At 35.0% G+C, this 21857-nt stretch overlaps 1 protein-coding gene across 4 annotated transcripts in view; it reads right to left on the bottom strand.

Annotated features, from left to right (window-relative positions):
* Positions 1-21857, bottom strand: part of LOC136039601 (pre-mRNA-processing factor 40 homolog A-like) — a 122108-nt gene that overhangs the window by 14351 nt on the left and 85900 nt on the right. For all 4 annotated transcript variants that reach the window (XM_065723471.1, XM_065723470.1, XM_065723472.1 and 1 more), the window contains exons 12-15: positions 20274-20468; positions 8118-8225; positions 5903-6037; positions 406-591 (exon numbers count right to left, since the gene is read on the bottom strand). In XM_065723471.1, coding sequence (XP_065579543.1) covers positions 421-591; positions 5903-6037; positions 8118-8225; positions 20274-20468 — 609 coding nt within the window. In that variant the 3' untranslated portion in view covers positions 406-420. The remainder of the gene's footprint in view (positions 1-405; positions 592-5902; positions 6038-8117; positions 8226-20273; positions 20469-21857) is intronic.

Raw genomic sequence — 21857 nt, 5'->3', positions numbered from 1 at the left:
ACGTAAGCTCCACTTCCACCCCAATCTATTCAAAGCACCCCTCTTTACACCATCCCAAGTAGTTCCCATTCCCCTTAAATTTTTCTTTACGACGTCTCCCACCCCAACCGTGAAGGACCGACTTTGACCGTCATTATGTTTGGAAATATACTGTTAGATTGTTGAGACTTAGGGAGAATAGTGGTATTAAGTCACAAAAATCTAGCGGGGAGGGAGATTTTTTTTTTTCAAGATATCAAAAAATTATTTATGAAACTCTACGGGGCAGAGACTTTTTTATGATAAAAATGTTAAAAAAGGTGATTTTCAGAAAAAGGAGGGGGGGGATTCAAGTACTTTTTCATAATGAGCATTTAGGTATTGAATTTAGGAGACAAAACTTTGCAAACCCAAAATATGTCTAACCTTTTTGTACTCGGTCTACTCATCACCCTGAAGCTCTTTAAGCAACTGAAATCGCTTCTGTTCAAGTTCATCTTCTGATAGTTCCCCTTCTTCCATACTGTTCTTTTCCCCATTCCGACTATCCGGGCTGCTTTCTTCGGCACGCCTTCTTGATGAAGATTTCCTTCTATCACGTGAACGAGATCGCTGCAAAAAAGAATATTTTAATTTCACTAGCAGAAGCCAACATCATTGGCATCACAGGAGAACACTTTTTATGATAAAGAAAAAGACAGGATTAAAAAAAATAGTCTATTAAAAAGATAGATGTCTGTACAAAGGATTCAAAAAACTATTCGACATAACAAGGTGACTATTCAAAATCACCATCATCCAACAAGTTGACTATTCGAAATGGTGACTATTCGAAATCAACTTCAGATATTAGTTTGATTAAGAATAAAACGATTTGAAAGAATATTCGAAATAACAACATTTAAATCCACTATTTTTTTTTCACATCAAATGAAGTTTTAGCTAGAAATAGGGGACATGAGGAATTATCTTCAAAAATGCACTAGGATGAGCAAGAATAAGTGAAGGAAGCATACAAATCAATGATAAGACATTCCATTTTTTATCTTTGCATCAGCAAAAATCAGCTCGTTTCATTTTTTTTTTTTTTTTGCAGAAGGGCAGTCTCGATTACTATAGGCCATAAACACAGTGACGCCAATTCAAAAATATTTAGGAAGGGGGAAAATTTGTGGATTTTTGAATTGTTCAATTAAATGCCAAAATTGGCACTTTCAATGAAAATATCCCCAAAAAGGTGTCTTTTAAAAATTAGGAGGAGGGCAAATGTACCCCCTCCCCCTCAAAAAGGAAAACACTACCACGTTAACAGCTCGATTAAGAAGATACATTGCGTGTCTCAAAACTAAAGAATCTCAGATGGAAGACGCTACTTTTAAAATTTGACAATTTACTCTAGAAAAGGAAAAAATACATCACCAAATTTACCACCAGATGCTTTCAAATGTCTGCACTCTTTCTCAACCGACTCTAGTAAAAATAAAGTAAAAAATAATCATTCATTTTATTCGTTTAAGACGTGTTTTGTTAACATGAGTACAGGGACACAAATTCGCGAAAATGCAGAAGGGGGTAAAATGAGTTTTCCAAAATCTAGAGAGAGGGCGGAGGGGGTGATATTTTTTCTCTTTTTTCAATGAAAATACAAAGAAGTTATTTTTATCAAAAATACCAACAAGTTATTTGTCAAAATAAAAAAGCAGGAGGTCGCTTTCCCTTCCTAGCCCCCTCAATTGACCGCCTGCATATATAACAAGTGGAATTAATTTTGATTTTTTAACAACACCCAAATTGGATTTGCTAGAGTTTTTACTCAATAAACGATATATATATATATATATAAATATATATATATATATATATATATATATATATATATATATATATATAATATATATATATATATATATATATATATATATATATATATATATATATATATATATATATATATATGTATATATCCATTTATCAATCTATCTAAGATGCTTCAACACAAAATTTCTGTTTCCCAATCAACATTTCAGTTTAGAGCTAGCACCTCACCTGTTAATACCTTGTGATTTACCTTTCTTTTTGTTTTTTTAACCTCTTGGTATACAAAATAGTAAGACTAAGACTAATCTGTTCTGAACGCAGATTAATTGCTTTCTAATTCAGTTCAATTTTGAGGGTATAATTCTTTTTTTCAGACAGGATATGAAAAGTGTGATCAAAATGATGCTCGGATATCAAACGAGAACTGGTTTTGTCAAAAACTGTTCCTCTAAGGATGCTTCTGAGGTCCAAGTATATTCTCTGAAGTCACCTTTGACAAAGGAATCTAACTTTCTACAACATCCGTCATGAAGAGAAATTCACCCCCTCGGAAAATTGCATTTCAGACCGAGGACAGCGTTTCTAGTTTCGTAGACAACCTTGCTACTCTAAGCACTAGCGGTAAAAACTATCACCCAACCTCACAGGAAGTTTCGATTCGCACCAAACCTCACCCAATTTTTGCTACATATGAGTCAGTGTACATGGCCCAGACTTACCTCCAAAGGCCGGCCCTCCTTGCTACAAACTCTGCATACCAAACCGAGATCCCTACGAAAATTTCAAACTGAGTCTGTTTTGTGGCTTTATGAACTAAAACACAAGCTAGAAGAGTCGTTGAGCAATATTTTCAGAATTACCAATCCACTGTCCAAAATACATAATTTGGGAGGCCATTCCCCCTCCCTTCCAACCCACCAAGAAGGATCTCAGAATTATGTCATCACCTAAGCGCAGGTTGATAGTTCAGCAGCAGCTAATCCGGCCAAGCAAACAACCCAGCTCAAGAATCTTACTACGAAGATTAGTAGAACTCAACTTGTATCACGTCAGGGAAGGCTATCAACGAGATCTGTCAAAATAAAAGTGATGACAAAATATCAATATTTGCAACATCGAACATTTTTGATGACACCAAGTTGCTAAATCCATGGTTGCCAACCGGCAGTGACAGTGTGTGCTAGAAAAATCCAAAAAGCTTCGAGCTTGTATTTTTGAAAGCTTCGTACAGTCAACAAATTCGGACCCAGCAATTTCGGCGACGGTTACACCACATGTTCTAGCGCTCTCCATTCTGGGCTTTTTTTATCTGATAAGAATAAGCTTACAATATGGTCTTAATTCCGTCAATTTTGGACACATCGCTTTCACACTATGCTCTGCTGAAAGCGCTGCACAGTGATTAGTAACCAATATAACATACCCAACCTGCACATCATTGTGCAGAAGAGATTGTCCCATACGAAATTAACTGGAAACGAACTGCACGACGCTCTGCGACATTAATGTCTATTTCTTATTTCACTTGTATATTGCAGGGACCATTGGCATCTATTTATCAGATAAATGTCCTTTTCTTGGCTTCTCTAATTAATTTAGATTACCCCTACTCTGAGCTTCCGGTGAGACACCCCCAACCTTTCCTTTTATTTCGTAATCCCTGGTATTCTCTTTTAATAATTGTGGTTTTCCCCTTTCTCTCTCGTAGGCATATAAATTAGCTGGACGGTAACTACGCAGCTAAGTGATTATTCATGTTAAAAATGTATTTTTGTATCCCAGTTTGGCAGAAAATCGATTGGGGGTGAAAGGAAGAATTCACCCATACATTCTAGCTATATTTAACACCCTCAGAGGGTTTTGATTGGCTGGTGTTCGCACACCGCACCCCAGGTGACTTTTAATGTAGTCCTAGGTAATTTCGAAGACCACACTGTCTTTCCATGACAATAAATAAAAGTTCCAATACGCCCAAAAGGAATAAATTGTTTTATTTGACACTGATAATTCACAAAAAATACTGAATATTTCGGTCACATGTACAGTGATCGTCATCAGCAGAAATACTGATGACGAAGGTCACTGATGTCTTTCTGCTGATGACGGTCACTGTACATGCAACAAAAAAATTTAGTATCTTTTGTTAATTATCACTGCCTAATAAAAGGTTTTATCCATATTCGAACTTTTTATCGCGAATTTCGTGTGGTGACGAGGTTATTCTTTACGTCTGATTTGATGAGAAGTAAGCTAATTGTTTTTAGTTTGACTTCTTTATTATTAGCCTAGAGGGAGATTGGTGATTTGAGTATAGGGAGAGTTAGATCATAGAGAGAAAGCTCTGCGATAGAAGATCTCTTTCCAGAGGGAAAAAAATTTTCAGGCAATAGTTAAGCTCAAGGGCCATGGCGGTCGGGCCAATTAGCGTGGGACTTTCACGCCCCGAGGGAAGTACACTTGTCAAAACCTTACCGGTTGATAAAAATCGGCATGGGCAGGATGCTTTGAGATCTGCGGCGTGTTAGAGTGACCTTGACCCCCAGTAATACTGTCAGATTACTCTGATGGCGGTAGAGATATCCAATTAATGGCGGAGGAATAGATCCTCTTCTCTCCCATACATATATTTGTGCTTTTTTTTTTGCTCGTTTTAATTTTCAATATATTTCTCCACGAGTAACGTTATGTCTTTTACTGGGAAGTAAATTCGTTCATTCATTCGATATTGAATAGTAGCTAACAAATAATTTATTTTCTCTATTATTTTCATGTTAACAAATATCCTCTTCATTCCATGTCGCAAGCCCAGAAGTCACAGTACAAATATTAAGCAGTAGAGGAAATTTGGTTCAGAAATGGGACACATTAAGGCACGCGCAAAGTGAGATTTTCTTTTGAGTCACTACAACAGCTTCAGTTGCTACCACAGAATAACATATGAGAACAAAGAAAGGGAACAAAAAATGAAAAGAGAAAAAACAAATAGGTGAAAAAACGAGGATTTTATCAGCCAGTAGCTAAATATTGAAAAACAAGCAAATATTTCGACAAGGACCTCCGCCAAGTCGTCCTCAGTGCTCAAAGAAAACAAAGAAAAAAAACAAAAAACAAAAACAAAAAAACAGAGCCAGTATGGTCTCAGAACGTATTTACCACAGAATAAATATTAAAATAAATTCTTCACTCACGAATTTCCTATACCTTGCACCTTTTTGGCGTACGTTTACGATAACCGAGACTAAGGAGCTTCGGCGAATCTATTTCCGGTATGCCAAATACCTGCTTGCCCTTCCACCATGGTCAAGCAACTCCTGGGTCATTAAAAGATACGGCATCATAGACCCGAATGCTTCTATCAGAAAAAGCATAGAAGCTTATAATAGTAGAATTGGTCGGCACCCATGGAGCGCTATTTTGATTCAATGAATGTTTTGCTTTTGTATGTTTTAATTGTTTTTAAGTAAGGTGAAGTGTTGCAAAGTTTTTGTGTAGTTTATTAGGTCATTTTATTTTTCCTCTTTTCTTTTATTCACATTATACTCCGTTTTTCATGTGTATTATGCCGGGTTATATATAAATTCAATTCAATTTAATTAAAGAAGGCGGAGACATGAAGAATGGTGGGCAACTGATGTGTCCCAAAATCTTTACTGGAGAGTATAGGAATTTTCACTTCTATTTAAATATTAATCAAATATTACAGATGGTAACGGTACCAAAAGTGGAGTCTGCAATAAGAACACTGTAGCTGCACCGAATTAGTGTGTCAGGTGCAGCAGTGCCATGGTGTCTGCACACAGACAGGCACACCACTGAAGCCAAATGTTACCTGTGACACATAGTATTGGCTTTACAAGTTTCAGATCTATCCAGCCACTGAGCCAGAATTATGACATTACTTACCAAACAATAATATAAACATCATTAAGAATCGGAAAAAGATAAAAAAAATTAAACAGAAATTGGACTGAAAATATCACAGAAAATATATTAAATACACTGGGATAATGGTTGAACTTCTAGAAACCAGTAAAATAATTTGAGTTTATAAAGCAAATTACTGGGACAACCCATCATACGCGCAATTTTTAACTAAAAAAATTACCGATCGGCTCCTTTCCCTGTTCTTCTTTTTCTTGCTTTTTGTAGACCTCCTCTCTGATTCGCTTTCAGATGATTCATCACTAGATCGATAGCCTTTTTTCTTCATGCGTTTTTCCTCATCTTCGCTTTCTGATAACTACGAAAAAAACAAACAACATCTATAAGATAGCTCGGGTAATTTTACGGTAACTGGGATTAGAATCATTTCTTTTTTAGATTAAATAAGAAAAACATGTTTTTTCTAACTGAAGAGAAGGAGCAACATTGAAACTTTAAACAAACAGAAAATATTCTGTATATGAGGGGCCCGCAGCCCTCGCTCTTTATGCTTAACTTAGAATTGCGTAACTTACAGCCCTTTTCCCTGGGACTATGGAGGGTCATGTCAATACTAAAAGCATAGTTACTGGACCTTTTAGCATTGCTGAATCAAACAGATATCTTAAAGTTTTGATCAGATGTCTTTGGGGAAAAATAGACGTGAGGGAGGGTTAGAAGCCCACCAATCTTTTAGTCATTTAAAAAGGGCACTAGAAATTATTGCTTTTGTTCGAAAGAGCTCTTTCCCTATCTCCTAGAACCGTTGGTTCGATATGATCACCTCTGGAAGAAAAAAAAATAAATAAAGACGTATCCGTGACCTTTCTTCTGCCAAAAAATACGAAATTTCACATTTTGTGAATAGGAGCCTGAAACCTGTAGAGTAGGGTTCTCTAATATGCTGAATCTGATGGAGAATTATTCATTAAGATCGCTATTCATTAAGATTTTTTTTAGGGTATTTTCCCCTTTTTTTGAAAATCAGACTCGAATTGATGGGTGACACTAAACTTGATGAATTTTATTTATTTCGAATCAGTATGAAAAGTTAATTTTTTGATGTATGTATTGTTATCAAAATTAAGTTTTACAGAGCTTTGATTACTATTAGGCCGTGGCGCTCCTTAATTACAGTTCGTTACCATGAATTGTTTAATGCAATCTCAAAAAAATTATCTAGCTATTTTTTATCTATATTCGAACCAGAAATTTTGGCCAAAGAGCTACGTAAAAAAGTTTAAAAAAGGAAGAATTCGCGATTCAAGCATACAGTATTCGAATCTTCGTACAAACCCTGTAAGAAGTCACACGAAAGAAAGAAATCCAAAAAGTTAATTTTTTATGCCCCATATTCTTCAACCTAACAATGAAGGCAGCTTCACAAAGGTCGGTTAAGCATTAATTAAGTTGGTGGGAGGGGTAGCTGAAGACATACAAAAAATAGCCAAGTTATATGGAAATATAAGAAAACCGTAAGAATCCTAGAATCCGAAAGAGGGATAGTGGAGCATTGGCCTCAACGCCACTCTTCCGTTCATACCAACCAATATATTCAATCCCGAATTAGGCTTTAACCCCTTTTATTGATTCTATAAATTTAAATCCCATTTCTCAGCAATAACTTTTATTCATGCTTGCTCTAGGATCATGCTAAAATATTTTCGCACACACAAAAATACGCACAAACAGTGCACCTTTGTACCGTTTTATTCCTTTATTCTGGAGAAATAAAAAGAAAAACTCCACCATTATTAACACCTAGTCGGTTTTAAAAGCTCATGTGCAACTTTAAACCCGGGGAAAAGTTAAATTTTACCTCAATTAGGTCGAATTTTAAGGATAAATCTTGAAAATTAGGTTAAATTTTAGTTAGGTTAAAGTTAAATTTAGTTCTGAGTAAAAAAGTCAATAATTTATATTTTGCTCAAATTGAACATGCGAGAAATTTTATATTTCTCTGAGTCTTTTTAGTTTGAAATTAATTTTTGTTTATTTTTTAACCATGGTTGTTGGTCGTGATTTTGTTATTAAAAATAAAACTAAGAAAAAAAACAAACAGAGGGGTCAAATTTGTTCATAGGACCTTGACATCAATGACATTAGTACCTATTAAGGAATTTTGTTATGGAAAACTGTTCACTCGAGCATAAAAATCAATCACATCCATAATTAACCGCATCCGAGAATAAAAGCCAACATCTTATGGCTTATAAGCAAATACCTAAAAATCAGTATCTTTTTACACCAAAACTACCAGATATTAACTCATTTATGGTATTTAAGAAGAGTTTCTAATGGGTGGGTCCTAAAAATTTCTTGGATAATGCATCATCCTATAACTCCCCCCCCCGGCCTTTGCGTATATCTAAGTTGAACTGGGTGAAAAAAAAACTTACGGATTCAGAATCAGACGGAGTATATTTTCTAGTTTTGCGGTTCTTCTTTGCCTTCTTTCCTTTTGCGTGGTGATGACTACAGGCTTCCTCTAAATCCCTTTGATACTCCTGTAAAAATAATAATAAAGCAATCTGACTAAATTATGTTACAATATATATATATATATATATATATATATATATATATATATATATATATATATATATATATATATATATCTATGTACATTTTTAGAAAAAACATTTCCGAGAAAAGATAAGAGTAACTTTGGAACCTAAAACAACCAGAAATAAAGACATACAATAATTCAAGCTTAAAAACAATAACAATTAGCCCAAATTAAAGTAGGGCAACATCTCCGTAAACGCTCTAAATGCCAGAGCATCAATGAGGCCAGAGGCAAAATAACTACAACTCTCTTTTTTAAGCAAGTTGAGAATTTAAAATAAAACACCAAAAACAAAGCAGAAGAATAATTTTAAACAACACGACCGAATGTGTTTATAAATCAAGAATATAGATTTAGGAAAGTGTAAAGTGAATCCCTTCAAATATACTTGAAGCACTAAGAGCTTTTCAACAGAGAAAATAATCTCATTTTGCAAATGGACAAAGCACAAATGTGGAATCCCAAGAGTTCCCAAAAATTTATTATTAAGACTCTTTTTTTAAAAGCATCTAGAATAAAGTATGACCTATAAATAATGTTTCTTAGCGAGCACGAACTGGCCAGGTCCTTTTAAGTTCTGGCTGCAAGATTCCTGGCGCCATGAACTGACAGTAATCCCTTTCCTGTTAGTATTAACAATTTTTTTTTCTTGAATAAAGCGACTGAAGATCATACTAAAAGATAGTAAAATCCACATGGCAGGCACGTACAATTGTTCTTATTAAGATGGGGGGGGGGCAAATAAAAAAATACAACACAAAACAAGACAAACTGTAGGGATATCTTAAGAAATTATAATAGAAATGTCAATATTTTGGAAGGGAAAAGCCAAAGGCGGTTTTAGGGGGAAGACAAAGGGGGCACTTGCCATGGGCACAAACATTTTAGGGGCACATAGTTTCAAATATATAATCAAACGGTTATAATCATTCTGTGATTTTACCTTTATTAAAATAAAGTAGAGGGGGCAGTTTACAGAATTTTTTTTAATAAATGAAAATTTTGTTAAAATTTGGAATGAAAATTTTTTAGGAGATAAAGGAGGAGGAGCCCTAATCAATATTTTGCTCCAGGCGGAAGTGAGACCAGAACCTCCTACGAGAAGAGGGCAGGCCCTTCCCTTAGTCGTTTGTGCCCGCTTTATGGGAGTATCTCTGCCGGAAGACGAGTCAAAATTGTTAGCGACTTCCACAAGTAATTGCCTGTATAATAAAAAAAGAAGGTTAAATACAGAGGCATGACCCCCTCCCGCCTTTTAGTTAGAAACTAGGAAAAGTAATTAAAAGCATAATACCGATATGTCCAAGAAATTTAATCATAAGCCTTAATAAATCAAACAGTAAAATAAATACAAGGGTCCCACCAAAAACTTCTCGATTTTACATATTTATTCCAAAATCTTCTAAATTTTTCCAATAGATTGACATTTTAAATTTGGATTAAATTTAAGAACAGACACATTCCTTGAATCCGCAAAAAACATACAAAGAGAGAAAGAGAGAGAGAGAGAGAGAGAGAGGAGAGAGAGAGAGAGAGAGAGAGAGGAGAGAGAGAGAGAGAGGAGAGGAGAGAGAGAGAGAGAGAGAGAGAGAGGAGAGAGAGGAGTGAGAGAGGAGAGAGGAGAGAGGAGAGAGAGAGAGAGAGGGAGAGAGAGAGAGAGAGAAGAGAGAGAGAGAGAGAGGAGAGAGAGAGAGAGAGAAGAAAAAAATGGGGTCATTTTTAAATCTTATGTCCGTGGAGAATTAAATAAAAAACAAGTAATTTCAACTAAAAGTAAGCAGCAACATTAAAACTTAGAACGAACAGAAGTTATCACGTCAATGAGGGAGTTCACCACGTCAGTCAACACCTCGCTCTTTACGCTGAAGTTCGAATTTTCTTCCAATTCTTTAAGAATGACCCCTAAATCACCAAGACCTTTTAACTAGAATAAATAGCTCTTTTGAAAGTACTAAAAAATCTTTAGTGTACAGAGGAAGGTATTGACTAAGGGGCCGACCCCTCATATACGTAATAATTTCTGTTCGTTTTAAGTTTTAATGCTGCTCCTTACTTTCAGTTGAAAAAAAAATTGTTTTTATTTAATTTCTGATTGTTTTTTAAATAATGCTGGGAAATCTGGAGCCCCCTGCCTCGCGAAGTCACTTCCCCCATGAAAACGTTTGTATACTTCCAATAACCAATGCTATATGTAATGGACAAAGTTCACAACCTGCCACCCTTCCCCCGGGGACTATGGGAGATATCCTCAAAGATATAGTTATTAGATTTTTCGACGTTGCTCAACAAAAGGGCTATCTCAAAATTTTGATCGGCTAATTTTGGGAAAATGAGCGTGGGAGGGGGCCTAGTTACCCTCCAGTTTTTTTGGTCGCATGAAAAGGGCACAATAACTTTTAATTTCCATTTGAATAAGTCCTGTCACGATATTCTAGGACCGCTGGGTCACCCATGGAGAAAAAAAAACAAATAAAGATGCATCCGTGATCTTTCTTCTGCCAAAAAATACAAATTCAATTTTTGCAGATAGGAGCTTGAGACCTCTACAGTAGGGTTCTCTGATACGTTGAATCTGACTCTGCGATTTCCATTAAGATTCTTTTACTTTTAGGGGGTGTTTCCCTTTTTTTTGAAAATAAGGCAGATTTTCTCAGGCTCGTAACCTTTGATTGGTAAGACTAAACTTGATGAAACTTATATATTTGAAATCAGCATAAAAATTCGATTCTTTTGATGTATCTATCGGTATCAAATTTTTTTTTGAAATTTCGGTTACTATTGAACCGGATGGCTCCTTACTTACAATTCGTTACCACGAACTGTTTGATAAAAACATCTAGTTCCGACGAAGTTTATTGGACGCTTGAGTGCACACTGGTCTTTTTGGGAGACTCTGCTTCCCAATTTTCCTGAATGGCGTCCTTTAAACCAGTGATGCTTTTTAAAAAGCATCTAGGTGCTTTTTAAGAACATGGCCTGTACATAAATGTTTTGTTAGCGAGCCCAATGTGGTTTTAATTCTGGCTGCAAAATTCCTGGCATCGTGAACTGACGATAATCCTTTCCAACGAGTATTAACAATTTTCTTTTTCTTGAATAAAGCGACTGAAGCTCATACTAAAGGATAGCAAAATCCACCTGGCAGGCACGTACGATTTTTCTTATTGAGATGAGGGGGGCCAGTAAAAAAAAAAAAAAAAAAAAAAAAAAAAAAAAAAAAAAAAAAAAAAAAAAAAAACAAAATAACACAAAACAACACAGAAACAGGCAAAAGGCAGAGGTGGTTTTTATGGGAGAGACGGGGGACATTTGCTCCGGGCGCAAAATTTTAGGGGCGCATAATTTCAAATATATCATAATCATTCTGCAATTTTACTTTTATTAAAACAGAGGACGCAGTTGACAAAATTTTGTTAGTAAATAAAATTTTGTTAATTTGCCATGAGAATTTTACGGAGACAAGGGGAGGGGCACTAATCAAGATTTCTAAATATGATTTTCATCAAGATCCAATTACTCCTCAATAAGTTAAAAATACCTATTTTTTTGATATTTTAGGATTAACCCTCCCCCCAACTCCCCCAAAGAGAACGAATCCGTTCCGATTATGTCAATCACGTATCTAGGACTTGGGCTTACTTTTCCCACAAGTTTCATCCCGATCCCTCGACTCTAAGCGTTTTCCAAGATTTTAGGTTCCCCCTCCAACTCCGCCCAATATCACCAGATACGGTTGGGATTTAAAATAAGAGCTCTGAGGCACGATATCCTTCTAAATATCAAATTTCATTAAGATCCAACCACCTGTTCGTAAGTTAAAAATACCAAATCTTTTCCAAGTTTTTCGAATTAACCCCCCCCCCCAGATGGTCGAATCGGAGAAATGATTATTTCTAATTTAATCTGGTCTGGCCCCTGATACGCGTTGCCAAATTTCATCGTCCTAGCTTATTTGGAAGTGCCTAAACTAGCGAAACCGGGACAGACAGATTGACAGACAGAGAGATCGACAGAATTTGCGATCGCTATATGTCACTGGGTAAATACCAAGTGCCATTAAAAAAAAGGTTGGATAAGGAGGCACGATCTTTCCGCCTTTTAGGTAAAAATTAGAAAAAATAATTAAAAGCATATTACTGATTATGTCCAAGAAATTTCATCATAAACCTTAATAAATCAAACATTACACTAAGTACAAGGTTATCGACAGACCCTTTGGGAAGACCAAGCAATTAAGTTAAAAAATGGACTCTTTAGGGCCTGACTACTACCGCCTCCAAAATCTACTCGAATTTTACAAATCTCTTCCAAGATTCTTTAAATTTTTCGTAATAGCATAAACATTTATTAATCATTTGAATGTAGATTAGACAACAGACACACTCCTTCAATCCATAAAAACATACACACAGAGAAAAAAAAGCGGAACATTTTTACATCTTAGATGCGCGGAGAAAAAAAAATCTTATAGGAGAATTTCTAGTTGCGACGAAATTTATTAGACGCTTGAGTGTACATTGGTCTTTTTGAAGACTACTTCGCAATTTTTCTGAACTGTGTCTTTTGGACTAGTGATGAGTAGGGCCCGCTTATCGCCCCCTTAGCGCAGACTGATCGGAAGCTTACTGAGACAGACCCACTAGATGCCTTTTTTGTGATCTTTTGTATTATTATTTTGAGACATTGAGGCAGATCAAGTTGCACATCTTGTAACACAAAAATTGAAATTTAAATAGTTTTAAAAATTGTAAATCCTTTTCGCGTAAATTTTATCCACAGACAACACAAGCCACGTTTACAAAAGTCCGACTAGAAGCAGAAGTATGACTCAGGTTTACTGTTAGTTTTTAGTCCTTTTTTGAAACATTCAAAAAGAAAGAATAACTTTGTCAATCAATATTATGTTATAAAACAGAAACAGTTTACTTTTAAAGACTGTAAATCCCTTTTGCGTTTATTTTTCTTCACATTCATCACGAAAATTTTAATAACAGAGCAGCTAAAGGCAAATTTTCGACCCAGTTTTGCTCTTTACCCAAACAACCCAAGAAATAAACTAAATCGAATTTTAGTTAATCATCACTTTATCTGTGTTTATGTTCATCTCAATGGCAACAAATTCTAAAAAGTGTCAACGGAAAAGATGAACAAATACAAAGAGACTCAAATACATAAAACAAATTGGTAGATGCAATCAACTGAAAAGTGTCCCTAAGCAACGAATTCTGTTAGAGAGTAAATTACATCAAAAACAATTTCATAGACCAATTGTGTTATTTCCCCTCCTCTAAGATACCAGTGACGATTAGCCTTAAAAATGGAAAAACTAGAAAAGGCTTAATAAAAAGAAATCGGGTGAAACAATGAACACCGGGAAAAAGAAGCTATATAGGTGAAATGTGTGAAATATCAAACTCCTAGATGCACATAGCCAAAACTACCGACAAGTTGTAGGTGGAGATATTTTGCAACTGGGTATTGAAGATTTGTTTCAGATAATTTGTTTAGCATTGCAGGTTGAAATCCCTAAGATGTGTGATTTAGAAGCAAATTCGCAGAAAAATATCCGGGGGGGGGGGTCCAACAAGCTTAACGAGGAATCCCACCCTCTATATACTGAAATAATCGCAATCACTGGCTTTACTAGTCAAATTGCTGCAAACTAAAATACTGTCTAAAACACTGGCTAAGGAAAAGTAATCCAAGTATTATTACTACAACTATTAACAACTCATCACAAAGCAGCGCCACCTGAGGACTTCTAGCATTGCACCAGTTTCTAGGGTGTAGATAATTATATATTTTTATTCACATAAATGCCCTAATCGGTCATGGTGACACACAACAAACAAGCAAAAAAATACAACAACAATACGTACAACAATTTGGAAACCTGAAGGAGACATCTACTTCACACTACCTTGTTAGTCTTCTTGACACCATTCTTAAAAACCATGAAAACCCCGATACTTGGTTGAATCTTATATTAATTGATCTCAAGAAAGCATTCGACCTAACTGACAACAATATCCAGGTAAATAAACTACTGACGGAGTTTCAAGTGAGTCCCTTTCTAGTTAAAAAGGTTGCCTCCTTTTAAACAAATCGTTCTCAAGTGCTTAAGTAAAAATGTTGATTCCGATCCCCTTCCTGTTATTTTTGGGGTGTCCCAGGGAACTCTGAAGAGTCCAATTTTATTCCTTATAATGGTTAATAGCCTCATGACTGACCACAAAGAGCGATGGAAGTATGTGGACGACCTGTCTGCGTTTGAGGTTTGCCAACAAAATACGAAATATTAATGATGTCGACGAAATATTAAGAGCTCAATTATGACATTACTTGACGATGTCACACAGGAGGCTTCTTTTTCGAAGATGAAAGTAAACCCTAATAAATCGTCAGTTCAAACGGTTAATTTTGTAACATCATCCCCACTTACACAAAACCCATTCCTCCCAAAATCTCTGTCACATGCATTAAACTACTTGGAGTGACAATCACTGCTAACTTGAAGTGGGACGCCCATGTTCAAGTCATCCTTAAACAAGCTTCCCCTTCGGTTTCCCTTCTAAAACTTTTGATAGAATTTTCTTGCCCCCCTAAGGACCTTCTCCAACGTTATTGTTCTTTTATTCGGCCAATACTCGAGATTACTTGTCCAGTGTGGCATTTTGGTCTTTCTTCAGAGCATATCTACATGATTGAAAATTCCAAAACGGAGCACTTAGAATAATAAATAGTGAACGAAAGGTTGCATATCATTATCTACTAGGTAAGTTCAAGTTCACCACGTTGGCCGAGAGAAGGAACTTCCTGTGCTGTTCCCCAATTACAGTCCATCATCCCCGACCCCTACCATCCCACCCGCAATAGACCGTCCCGTATAAAATCCCAAAAAGTCCCCAAACTGACTCCCATTCCCGCTAAACGTGACAGATATCGCAAGAGCTTTGTTCCGAGTTTGGTTGAGCTGCATAATAACCAGGAAAACCAGTTATTAATTTTATTGCTATATATTTACTTTTTATTTTTGACTTATTAACTACGTGTTGATTCTTCTGTTTTATGTAATTTGTACAATGAATTACGTCTAACGTGAAGGTCAAGTTTTTTGAATATGATATATGCATACATAGTATCTATAGTTTTTTTTTTTACATAAAATTCAAATTCGACAACCATGCTGTAATAGAAATTTTTAAAATAAAATTCTTTTCAATTCTTCGGAAATTTACAGAACATTAAAATTGATTATTCAAGAAAACCCTCACGATGCCTCATACCTACCTGGACGAAGCTTCCAATATTATTTATATCTAAATAACACCGACTTTTCAAAATTCCAAAATGCAATCTCTCCCCCCCCGACCTACCTACCAAATATTTCCAGCCGCAAGTCCCTCAATTGCTTACATTCTCGTAAAAAATGATGCAAAGGCTCTTCCATCTCTCCACACATAGAGCAACTTTAAGAACCCTCCCTCAATCTGGGGCTCCCTAAATAATTACTTCGTTCTTCAAGAGGCATAAAATTCCAATTATCAATTTTAAATGTTCCGGACTTAATCCCTTTTTAGATAAACTTCTTCACCCCAGTTCTCCTTAACCTCAACATTTAACCCGGGGAGGCGGCCTTCTCGGCTTGCCAAACCTAAACTTCCAGAGACTCTGGCCTCATAGTAACTAACCTAGATACTGTCCCTAGCATACCTACCATATTCACCACAAGGGACACCTTGTTGTCCCTTTGCCACAGTCAAGTTCAACCATAGACTTTCTTGGTGTTGCAGTGCTGTCACAAGGTTCATCATACTATTTGTTGCAATAATATAGTAATATATACTGTATAATACATTTAATATATATAATAATATAACAATATGATAATATTTGAACTCTAATCAATGATCTTCTAAGGCTTGATGCTCTTAGAAATTAGGCATTTAATGAAAAAAAAAATATTCAAAAATTCCGAAAACAAAAAAGAAACACTGAGTTCTGTAGAAAAACAGCTAACAGCTAACACAGACAAAACAGGTACAACAAAACTAACAAACTAACAAAAGGTAAAACTAACAAACTAGGTAAAACAAAACTAACAAAAACACAGGTACATTGAAAATGAAAAGGGATATTGGACAACGGAAAAAAACCAACGGGCTAAAGGGTATTGATTGCAAAAGACGGGCGTAATTTTAGAACTTTACTCTTCTTCTTAAAAATAAATAAGAAAAAACAGCCAAAATCTTCCCTCCATCTTGCCAAGTTACATCTTACCTCTTCAATAAATTCGCTTTTATTGCCGCTTGTAATTTTTGTCAAGTTTAATCGGTAATCTTAACCTAATTGATATTTTGACTATGTTACTCATTTTTCTCATAGTTAGTTTTTTTTTTTTTTACAACAGCAGTAGAAATTTTTGCGTCATTTTTTACAACGAGACATGTTGGAAATATGGATAAAAACTTTGAAGATCAATTTTAGGCCAAAAACTCACAACACAATATTGAGTTGAATTAAGTTTAAAAAAAAAAAAAAAAAAAAAAAAAAAAAAAAAAAAAAAAAAAAAATTCCTGCTGTATTATCATTTTCTACTTGGATTAGAAATGAAAAATGCAAATCACATGACCTTAATTTTGCTTAGAAGACAGCAAAATTCTTATTTAAAAGAGGGTTAGCTTTCGTGAGTTTTTGGGGGCTTGGGCAAAGGACTGGGGATGTGGCCAGGCTGTGCCAAAGAATTTTCTACTAAAATTTTCTTTTAATTATTTACATTTTACATTTTTAAATACTTGTAGACAGTGAACTTGTGTAGGGAAAGCTAAGAAACCCAGCATTTCATGTGAACGCACAAGTCGAAACTTGAGATAAGTTATTAAGGAAGAGTAGCATTATAACATATATAATTTTTATCTACATAAATTAGTACCTTAAAAGATACTAATCTGTTGTAATTTATAAAGGAGAAAAAAAAGGAATAGCATTTCCGTCGGTGTTGCCACGTTGAACAATAGAAAAGGAACGAAACAATAAATATAGCAAAACTATTATAAACCCAAATTTGAAAATAAAACTTGATCTAAAGCTTTATCAACTACTTCGATCCTGCCACAAACGTGAGAGGATCAACATACTATTCAGTCTCTGAGAACCAAACCTTTGAGCGCAAAGAATATAGTGTCATACCTAAAGATCCCAAACTGCAAATTCTTCAACCATTCACTTTTCTTTCTGATTTGAAAACTCTGCTAATTAATCGATACACTAGTCAATTATAAAATAGTTAACCAAAACAAGAGTTTGATCGATTGGAGAAACTTTATAAAAACCAAAACCAGAGCAGCAACAAAAAAAATGAACAAAGGAATATGCTTTGTACTTAAAATGAGATTTCACAAAATTCAAAATGCATAACCTTGAGGTTCTTAAGCAAATTCGAAATCCCTCAAACCAGGTTAAAACTCAATAAAGGAATATACAGTTATTCTTTAATAAACATCCAAGATTAACCAGTAAAGCCGTTGAAAATTCAATTTCATAGACAGTAAACTTGCATTAGAAAACCCGAGACAGGCTATATTTTCTGTGGAAGACAGGGGGAAATCTTGATAGGAGTAATTAGGGAAGGACTGCATTATAATAAACTTAACTTCTATTCTATAGATTAGTATATACTTAAATTTATAAAAGATATTAATCTGTTTTAATCCTTCAAGGGGAAATAAAAGAGAATAAATAATTTCTTAGACCACACTGCCTTTTTATCTAAAGAACTTGACAAATGAAAATAAAGTGAACATTTGGATAGTCTATAATTCTAAACAAAGCAGTGGACAAAATGAAAAAAAATGGTGACCTTTGGCACCATAGTATACTTTTGATAAAACGAAAATAATTGATACTTGTATCAGACTTCTACAAAGTTTCCGAGAAATTACAAATTAAAAATTATCTTCGAGAATATTAGTATCAAAAGAGATGAAGAGGAATATATATTCAATCTGATTTACTATAGCTTAATTAGAAGACAGGTCAACATTTCAAATAATTTAAACATTAGCATGTAGCATAATTGTCCCCAAACAAGTGTCAACATTATAAGCAAAAGCCAGGATGAAATCAATACTGGAAAGAGTAAACATACCGCAGAAAGATTAACAAATAAAAAACTCCCTTGAAAATAAGTTTTCTTAACCTGTATCCATAGATTTCATCTATAGTTTTATTATTTCTTAACCTTTTATGTACAATCATACGTTACAAGTAAGATTTAAAAAAATAAATAATCTATTTTATCTGAATTTAATTGTAACCGTTTGAGCCTAGGACATATGTAATTTTTTTACATTAATTCTTTTTTTAAAGTTATCTCCAATCTTTTTTTCTTATTTTCGTTGATAAAGACTTCCCAACATGAGGTCGAAATATTCGAATTACGTTACTATTTAAAGTTTGTAGCTATTTTTTTGTCGACTGCTGTGTTTAAAATATTATTCCTGTTTTCGCTAATTTTCGTTTGTTGAATTCTGTAAAAGAGATTAAAGCAGTAAAAAAAAACAACAAAAAATAAAATTAAAAAAAATAAGGTAAGCAAAACTAAAAGAAATTAAAGAGAATAAATAGGCACTCAGGTTGGTTTTTTATTGTGATCCTTAAAAACTTTAAAGAAATCTTTCCTATAAAAAAACAAATATCGGCTTTATCTGTAAAAAGAGATAAGCTAAGGGTATTAAGTTGAAGCTTTCGGGGGATGCCAATCCTATTTGGCGCGGCAATACTACTTTGTTTAGGGTAAATGAATATTTTTCTTCCCTGCCCTTCAGGCCAAAGTAAAAAAAAAAGAAAATTAAAGATACGTTCGCTGGAAATTCCAAGCGCCAGAATCGGCATAGGCTAATGGAACCTCTCTGAATAGCTGTAATCTATAATATGGCGTCATATTTATAGATGGTTTTAAGAACTGGGTGGATTGACCGTGCATAAACCACTAAACCGTACGGAAAATGTGGTTTGACTCAATTTTAGGGGGCAATAGTGAGAGAGGGGTTAAGATGGCTAGGTCAGGTTTTACAAAAGATGGATGATAGAATCAGAGGCGGATCTACAGCAAACTCTTGGGGGGAGGGAGGGGGGTAATTTAACAAGGGCACCAATAATTACCAAAATTAACAAGTTTGTTTAAAAAAAGAGCGTAAAAAAGAAAAGAAGCACGGAATGAGGGCACCAAAAAAATCTTGGGGGAGAGGCCCCCCCGTCCCCTGGATCCACCAGTGGATAGATTGTCAAAGATTGTGCTTTCTGGCAAACCATCTAGAGTCAGACGAAAAATTAATTGTCCCCATAAGGAGCGGGAAGTGTTTGCATAAAGTTATAAGGGAAGTCAAACCTCCTGGGATAGAGTCAAAGGTAAAGTTTTGAATAGATCAGGTGGAGGAAGAGCGTACGAAACTGGGTGGGCCTTAGGAGGCCTATAGTTGCAATGAGTTGTTGGAAGTAGCAGTAGTTACGCCATGCTTTATAAAGCATGCTTTATATTGCGTTATTAAAGTTTATAATAAAGGATTTAAGAATATTAGTAGGCTTTGTTTTCCCATTCATGACCATTTCTTATTCGATGACCTTTTCTTCACGAATTTATGATTTTACTTTTTCGCTCAAAGCTGACGGTAGTTTTCACAGGAAGTACATAACAAAACAATGACGTTAAACTCTTTAACTATAAGCTTCTTTTAATACAATTCAAACTTTTTCAGGGTTTGACTATTTTTTTAAACGTTTGTTCATTCACTGGTTGCCTTTAATCGTCATTTTTGCTGTGATTTTCGAAACTTAACTTAGTTCAGCGAAACATTAAGCGTTCATTAAAAACTCAAATAATCGTTTAGATAATAAATGACTAACTTCAATAATAAATAAATATAAATAAAAAATAATAACAATTATTAAAATAATAATGAACAGCGAATAAATAGTTAATTCTTACCTTAAAAATCCTTATTCGTTCCGATTCAAGGGTGATAGCATTAAAACTGGGGTCATTCCTGACCTCTTCCCTGATTTTCTCCCAACTCTCATCATATTTTACACCAATCGATGTAAATAGGTGACGAAGAGAAGCTTCAAGCATTTTCATCTTTTTGGCTTCTTTCTTTTGACGATCTTTGTCACGGGCTTCGGCCTACAAGAAAAAGTCATCAATGATCACAGATAAAAAGTAGGCTGAAAAAGCAAGAGAGGAGACCCAACTTTCAAATGGGTTTCAAGAGAGGAGAACCATTTTGTCTCCATACGGACGGCATACAAAAAAAAGAACTTCAAAATGTGTCATCAGACAGTATGTGAAACTGACCGAAGAAGAGATTTAAGTTGGTCTTCGAGCAATAAAAACAAGCACAGCCATCTAGCACTACACAGGGAAGGTATCAAGCTGAATATAAAACCTTGAATAAAAATTGATTACATTTGTTTTTTTTATTTCTTTTTTATTTTATTTAGTACCAGGCTAGAGATATAAATAATCAGAGGATGGTAGGGGGAAAGGTGCAGAAGTTAAACTGTAGTTTCCTCGTGAAAGTTTTTTTTCCTTCCTAACTGCGGGTCATTCTTGAGAAGAATCCACCCTCCCTCTAATTTTAGTTTGTATATTAGTGTTGACAATATAATTCAACAACATAAATTTTCTCCTATTGCGAAGAATATCCAGAGCACCACAAATAACTGTATCCATTTAATTTTCATGATTGTCTTTTTACTCTATATATTGTTGATACCTCTTTTTAAAAAAACTTTCTGTTACGGAGACCTCTGTCAAGCACGGCCTTCTAAGGATTACTTCTGTCAATTTTATGATTTTCTGCTGCGAACCGCTTAATTCTTCAGTAAACCGAAGTCGTGGTTTTTAGAAAAGAAGTGCTACTTAAAGCTAGAATTAGTTCAATTAAGTAAAATGTTTATTTCTCAGGCACAACGGCGTATCCAGGATTTTTGCTCTGGGGGAGGAGTCTTTTCAGGGGGGGGGGCTTTCCAAGAAAAACTTCAAAAAATACAGCACAAATTTGTTTCCCTCCTTTTTTTTACGGTTTCATAAGTCGGACAAAAATTTCGCGGTGAGTTCAAACTCGGTAACGCTCCCCCCCCCTCTGATAAGGCCTTGCCCTGACAATATATGGTAGCTTCTGTAAATTCAAGATAAGTTTGCGAATTCGATCTTTCAATCTAATTACAGATTTGCTATTACCACCCTCTGTATTTTTTTTTTCCATAGCAAGATTGGTGGTAGTCTTCCACAAGCTTTACGAATAATTTCTTTTTTCAGACATTTAAATTTCTCACTATTACCTTATAATATGACCTTCTAAGGGTTAAATCTACTGGGAGTCTATTCTAAGCCTCTAAGAGATCTAAATTTTGGCATTAGTGGCCAAAGGCCCTATTGAGAGCCCTTAATCAACTAAACAAGAGCCAAGAACTCATATGACACTTTTGATATGACGATTTGTGAGAGATCAGATCCCGTCCGGTTATGTCAATCACGCATCTAGAACTTGCGCTTATTCTCGAACTCGCC

The sequence above is a fragment of the Artemia franciscana genome, chromosome 19 (assembly GCF_032884065.1).
Source record: "Artemia franciscana chromosome 19, ASM3288406v1, whole genome shotgun sequence".
NCBI lineage: Eukaryota > Metazoa > Arthropoda > Branchiopoda > Anostraca > Artemiidae > Artemia > Artemia franciscana.
The sequence above is the reverse complement of the archived record's forward strand: the minus strand, read 5'-3'. Positions and strand labels throughout refer to the sequence as shown.